Genomic DNA, 7,246 nt, shown 5'->3' with positions numbered 1-7,246 from the left:
GGTGGGTGGTCTCAACGATTAACTTTAAACTTTCCCAAAAAAAAACAAAAACACCGTTTAACAGATCCAAAAGTCTTGTAATTAAAACAAACCTATGATGTAACAAAAAAATATATTTCTCATATAATTGATCGATGGATCACCAAGGATACTTTTAATACGATTTAAACGTCACCCTAACGGGATAAGAGAATACTCGGTTTCTCCAAGGAGGGTTATGATCATACAAACGGTACGTGATGTGCATATACATATACACAAACACACACACAAATACACACATATATATATAACAAGGGGTGCAACAATTAATCTAGAGCTCTGACTTTTGGACTTTTTCTCTTTCTATTTCTCTTTTCCAGTGTAACACGTGGGATCGGATCTAGAAGGGAGTTGATCTTTCCAAAAGGGAGGGTGAAATCGTGGTAGTAGTTTGAACGGGGGGGGTCCAGCTGCCATCGTTGTGGCACCGGCTGCGCTTATAATATCGGGCTCGTGGCTTTTGGGGAGATTCAAGATGACGACGAAGACGACGAGGATGAGGACGAGGACGAGGACAAGGACGAAAGGTACGATCTCGACGAGAAAGATGGTGACGACGACTGCTTTTCGTTCGTAACATTTACTATAGTATTTTTTATACTATACCCTCTAGGGTTGACCCTAAAAGCGTCAGCTTGCACACAGTCTGAAGAAAAAGCTGATGCTGATCTTGCTATTTCTTTCTTTCTTTCTCTTTCTCTTCCTCATTGGTTTTTATATTTCTTTTTGTTTCATTCTTTTTTCCATCTTTTTTGGCTTTAACGTTGATTCACTATGTTTCATAATATAAACAAAAAAAAACATAGTCTTCCCGTGAAACAAATTTTTTTCGCGAAAGATCGATCAAATAATATTCTTCATCATTAGGGATGTTAAATTATTATGAAGAATTTTTTTTTGTCATTATTTCGATTCTTTTTCGGGAAAGGGTGGAAGAGAGAAGGGTTTTTTTTATATATATATAGAAAAATGATATTTGATAATATCCAATGTGTTAATCAATATAATAATAATAATAATAATAATAGTGGAGAATGTATATCGGTAATAAACGATTACGTAAAGAAGACAATGATCACATCGTTTGTTTATTTTTAAATTTACGATTTTCAGCCTAAATTTACATAAAATATAGTTAATTGATATAACGTTTGCGTATAATATATTTATGTATATATATATATATATAGATATATATATATATATATTTTGTATCATGCCAAAACGAGTATCGGGATGAGTCAAGTGTTTTTCAACGGTTACAAGTCTATTATATATATCAAATTTTCTTTGATATTCTCGATTTATTAATATTTATCATTATATATTATTTATATATATATATTTAGATTGTTATTAAAAATATTTAACGTATAGACTTGTAACGTTTGTGTCGATGATTCACCCTGTATATTGCACGAATTATTACAATTCTTAAGCATATTTCTCTCTCTCTCTCTCTCTCTCTCTCTCTCTTTCTTTCTTTCTTTCTTTCTTTTTTACATATAAATTTAATACGTTCAAATATTACATGAATTCATCCATGAATCTCGTTCACCTTGTGGTTGAAAAAACATTGGAAAAATATCTCTTTTATAAAGATTTTCCTTTTGAAATTCCTAGGACAAGTCGTGGTTCATTAAAGTTCGTTCGATTATTAGTGATCAACTATAAATATAGGCCACTTTGTCATTAAATCGTAAATCCAGATAAATGAAACTTGAAAGGCCATAGACAATTTGTACTTTTCAAACGACAATATAATATATTATATAATATATATTTATATTTATATTTGTATTTTAAGATATCTAATTCGTGATATCAATTCGTTATTTTAACGATCAACTTTAATGAATCTCAACCTGTATGGAAACACATTTATTTAAATGCATTTTTCAATAATAATTATAATAATTATAATAATAATAATATATATTAATGACACACACATACACACACACACACAATACGCGTCGTCCGGTTTGCAATGTTGGATAAATAATAATAATAAATTAAGGATGCTAATACAAGGTAATATTGATAAAATAATATATATAATGTTTATATATTATATTAATAATATAATTAATATTATAATATATGTGTGAAGCAATATCATTGAGATATTTAGAATAATAAATCGAATAAAAAACTAATAACACGTTGTCGAGAAATACTCTTTGTATAACACAAGATAATATTATTTGTTGAAATAATTTTTTATAAATTGGAAATTTATTTTTCATGTTAAAAAAATGTCTTACTTTCTTACGATTTTCAACGAATTCATTTTTAAAAGAATAAAAACAATAACAATAACAACAACAATCACGTATATCGAACATTTTTCTTTTTTCACGCAGGTATCTAATGGTTCCTTGAAACATGACAAACTTTGTATTTTGTTATTTAAAAATTTAAAAGTTACTATTTTATCCAGGCAGAAGACGCGTTACCCCCAAATGCATTAAAAATTTTGAAATTCACTTTTTCTAGTTCAAATCTATAAAATTTTATAAAATAAATAAAATGTCGATATGATACATTAACAAAATCATAAATAGATATATATATATATATATATATATCATATATTACACCACACTGTTTGAGAAATGTTTGCACGCAGAAAATCAATAAAACACTAAGAGTATTCTGCTATAATATTACACCGTCGAGTCGTGACAAAAAACGTAAGTACTACCTCCGTCTATGTGTGTATATATATATATATATGTATGTGTACGCGTGTAGATTCTGTAACATCCAAGTAAACGACAAAGAAAAAAAATGAAAAGTAAAATTAAAAACAAAAAAAACAAATTGGGTTAACCACGTTTATGCGATTGTTAGAAAAATGTTACGTGCGAGTTTTTAAGAAACGGAGGTCGTCCTACTTTGTGTGTATATATGTGTGTATAAATTCATTTTTATATACGTAAATCTTTTCATTTAATCCGTATCTCTTCTGGAACACCCGGTATATATTTATACTACAATAATATTTTATATTACACAAAACAAACGATAAATTAAATTAAATTTTAATAATTAATTAATAATTAACCGCGCGGCACACATTTTTTTTCTTCTTCTTTTTCTATTTTTTTTTTTGTTTCTTGTACAGAAACGATGTAACAACAATAATGTGAAAATTTCATTATATTATATTATATGTAATACTATATCGTGTAATACAACAAATGACTTGTACTATTTGGAGAACGACGAAAAATGTCACGTATACGTAATAGTAGTTGTAGTAGTAATAATAGTTGTAATCACGATTGTAATCGTTATTTTACGCATGAATAATTTCAAATTTTTCTCTACGTTTTTTTACTACTTAAAATGGTTATAATACGTAGGAACATTATTTAAATAACAATTTTGCTTGGCATGAATGTATTTTCTTAATCATAAATTATTCAATGATGAGAATATATGTATACCTAACTGGGATTATGTGTGTGTGTAATTTTCGAAACATATATCAAAGTTAACATGTCGTTCGCCAAAAAGAAAAAATTAAAAAGAAAAATAAAATATTATAAAGGGGAGAGAAAAACATTTTTACGTTGATTTAAAAAATATGTAAAAAAAAAAAAAAAAACACAAAAAAAAATATGCACACGACAATTTAATATGAACGTGATCGATGTTCGAAACTTGTTTTAGAAGAAAAAAATGACTAGTTTCTCGTTCAACGAAAACATATCATTATTATCATTTCTTGTTTTTGATTTCAATTAAACGTTGATTCCGAATAATAATAATAATTATTACTATTATTATTTCACATCGTAGAAAGAAAAAAAAAAAAATGAAAATGCTTCTTATCAATTATGAAAATGAAATTTTTTCTACAAACTTTTTATCTCGATTCGACGCGATATTTCATTATACATTTAAAGCGTACGCTTACACATACATACATACATACATACATACATACATACATACATACATACATACATACATATAATATACGTGTGGTAATAAATCAGCCGAGTTTATCTCTCCTACGACAATAAAATAAATAAAAGAAAAAAATAAGAGGGGCGGAGGGGTTGGGGCAGGGGCAGGGGGAGGGGTGGGAAAAGAAAGAATAATAATTAGTAAGATGTTAATTAAACGGAACTAGTTTTTGGTAAGGGTTTCAATTTCGATATTAATTCGCGACGTTGCTCGTGATATTCCTGGAAACAAGGTACGATACATAAATTAATTTGACATTCTGGACAATGGTACTTGGTTTTTCTTCGTAAGATTCTTCTATGAGCATCCATGGTGTTCCAACAATGATTACAACCTAAAGCTGGACCAGGACGTAATACTGGACAATGAGCTAATCGTTGATCACCTGTACCTTCTCTGGATTCTCTGCTAGTTGTCTAAAAATAATAATTATTATATCTTGGACAATTATATTCATTTAAATATGTACAAGTACGTGATACATTTCAATTGGGGAAAAGCTAATTAGTTTGTTCAATTAAAAGTGAGTGTATATGTTTTAAAACAATTCACGATTTAAGTGAAAACTTCTTATAGCAATTGTGTAATCGATTTTAAGTAACAAATCACATAAATTCATATTTGTGGATGTTCATATTTATTAGGATCTGTGAATCATTAATCGCATGTTCAAAAGTTTTCCTAATACAAAATCATTTTAACGTTTAAATTTTTTTTCTTTCTAATTATATCTTTTTGTATTGAAAATTTGTTCATTATATTGTTTATTATAATAATTCTTTGAGATTAATTTTTCTCACGGAGAGCCATTTATTTTCTTGCATTATAATAATTGACTATTTTCATTCATATTCGATTTGACAATCTATAAAAAACAATAAATCAATATTATATATATATGTGCAAATTATCGTAATTAATATTAAATAAAAATATTCGTAATAAGTAACAAAACTAAACTATGCGTTCGATTAAACTCGGGGAGGGGGAGGGAACCGAATTTATCCGAATGGAACGTTTTACTTCGGAACATGACGAATCAGATTCATTTTCATTGCATAATCAACAAAATGTCTACGTTATGAGATACCTAAAGAAGTTTTCACTTCGATAAAAATATCTATTTATTCGTGATTTTATTACAAAAACCTTATGTAAGATTCCATAGATCAGTATAATGCGGCCAAATACTATAATGAGTACAGGCCAACACAAGGACAAGAAAGATGAATGCGTTTGTTCCACCTACCCCCACTTTTGACACTCTCAAAGTCCAACAAACAATAGAAATCTTTGAAACATAGTCGTATGAGATTCGAAATTAATAATTTTATGATCAAACGTAAATTAAAAAAAAAAAAGAAAAAGCACTTGAATGTCTAAGCCAATGTTATATCCTAATTAGTTTTAACGTTTCAATTATCTTCCTTTTTATTACGTATAGGATTAATAGAAAATATGTGATTCTTTTTATCAATAAATAAAATATATTGTATATGAGATTAAAAGGTTTGCATCAGGCAACGTTTCCCAATCAATCAGACCCACATTTCTAGACTAATCATTCTTCGTTTAACCGTATTATATAATAATATATATCTTCGATTTAAATAAATTTATACCTCATATACGTATTTTCTTGTAATAATATGAAATTTCATTAGGATTATAAAAAAAAAAGAAAAGTAACATACCTGAGGCGAAGAAGAACTTCGCCTAAGTTCAGTCGTTTTGACTTTTAATCCACCTGCTGATTGAGTATTATTACCACTGGCAATATTACTACTACTACTACTGCTGCTACTTCCAGCATTAGTTATAGCCAAAATAGGTTCCTCGTAAATATTTACATCAGTAATATCCTCTTCGGTTTTAATGACCGGTGCTGGTTCAACTACTATCGAAGGACTCGTAGTCCTACCAGGAAATTCAGGATTTGAATATTGCCTTTGTATCAAGTAATTGCTACTGGTACTTGACTGTTGACTGGACAAAAGTGGATGAGAATGTTGTTTCGTCAAATAGGACGGCTGAGGTACGCTCAACAAATTAGTTGGCGTTGTTACTGTTAAAAGATTTGATTGTGTGACCAATATAGAAGGTGGCGATGAACTCCTAGTTTCTTCCCAGGTACGAGGCGACGTCTGAGGTGGTACGTTCAATGTTTGTGCCGTCAAATGAATGGACGAGGAAACGATGTGGGGTGAATTTGGGTCGTTGTCCGGAGACAAATGGGATGGTTCCTTCTTCACTCTTGGCTGACGCATCAATAGACGACCTCTCTTCGAACCACCCATTTTGTATTGAAGAACTGAAATAACATTTGTTTATCTTTAACACGTGAGACATGTAAACATTTGTACCGTCATATAACGATATATATATAGGTGTATATATATGTATTGCAAATTGCAATGGTTTATGATGATTTTTATGATGTTTCCTTTTTTTTTTCTTTATTAATTATTCCCCTAGATATATATATATTACAAAAAAAAAAAGAAAAGGTATTTTTATTTGAGCAATTTTCTATTCGTTTAAGATATTTATATACATACTATAAATCATGCTTATATAAATATGCGTGAACTATGATAAAGATTATTGAAATTTTTACATAACATTTTGTAATGTTTTAATGAGATAATCGTGCAACAACAAAAAATATTATTCGACGAATTTAATTGTGAATCAATATCGCAAAGGTAAACATTGTTAACTGCAACAATAATATTATTACGAATGATGATTATGTGATACGTGAAATTAATTCGATTAATCGATTTATAAACTTTATCATATATTGAATTTCCGATAATTATATATATATATAAGTATATATATATATATGTATATATATATATAATTATTATACAAACAAGATCAATGTTTGTCTCTCTTACATACTTATCGTTATGTACTAAAACTTGAGAATGTAAATATAGTTTTTTTTTGTTCTTTTCTTACTTAATGTAGTTTATTAAATGTGTTATACATAACATTGACACATTAAACTCGATTTTGTCAATTTTTGTTTAAGCCTTATAACGTTCATTCGAGAACTAGATTTTTTCGTAATTACGTCGTACGTTCGCCGCTACGTTAATGAGAAATACGCGCGATATATATAACAGATTTTTATTTTACTTTACTTTATTTTATTTTACTTTAATTTACTTTACTTTATTTTATTTTATTTTATTTTAATTTATTTTATTTTATT

At 28.3% G+C, this 7,246-nt stretch overlaps 1 protein-coding gene across 1 annotated transcript in view; it reads right to left on the bottom strand.

Moving 5' to 3' along the window:
- Positions 1-3,148: 3,148 nt before the first annotated feature.
- LOC106783601 (serine-rich adhesin for platelets) overlaps positions 3,149-7,246 on the bottom strand; it is an 11,944-nt gene continuing 7,846 nt past the window's right edge. Inside the window, exons 6-7 of the mRNA XM_014742279.1 lie at positions 5,718-6,334; positions 3,149-4,439 (exon numbers count right to left, since the gene is read on the bottom strand). Of these exons, the coding sequence (XP_014597765.1) occupies positions 4,176-4,439; positions 5,718-6,334 (881 nt within the window). The 3' untranslated portion in view covers positions 3,149-4,175. The remainder of the gene's footprint in view (positions 4,440-5,717; positions 6,335-7,246) is intronic.

Source organism: Polistes canadensis, unplaced genomic scaffold, assembly GCF_001313835.1.
Source record: "Polistes canadensis isolate GaletaPanama2010 unplaced genomic scaffold, ASM131383v1 scaffold_23, whole genome shotgun sequence".
Classification (NCBI taxonomy): Eukaryota; Metazoa; Arthropoda; class Insecta; order Hymenoptera; family Vespidae; genus Polistes; species Polistes canadensis.
This window is presented reverse-complemented; position numbering and strand designations above follow the sequence as displayed.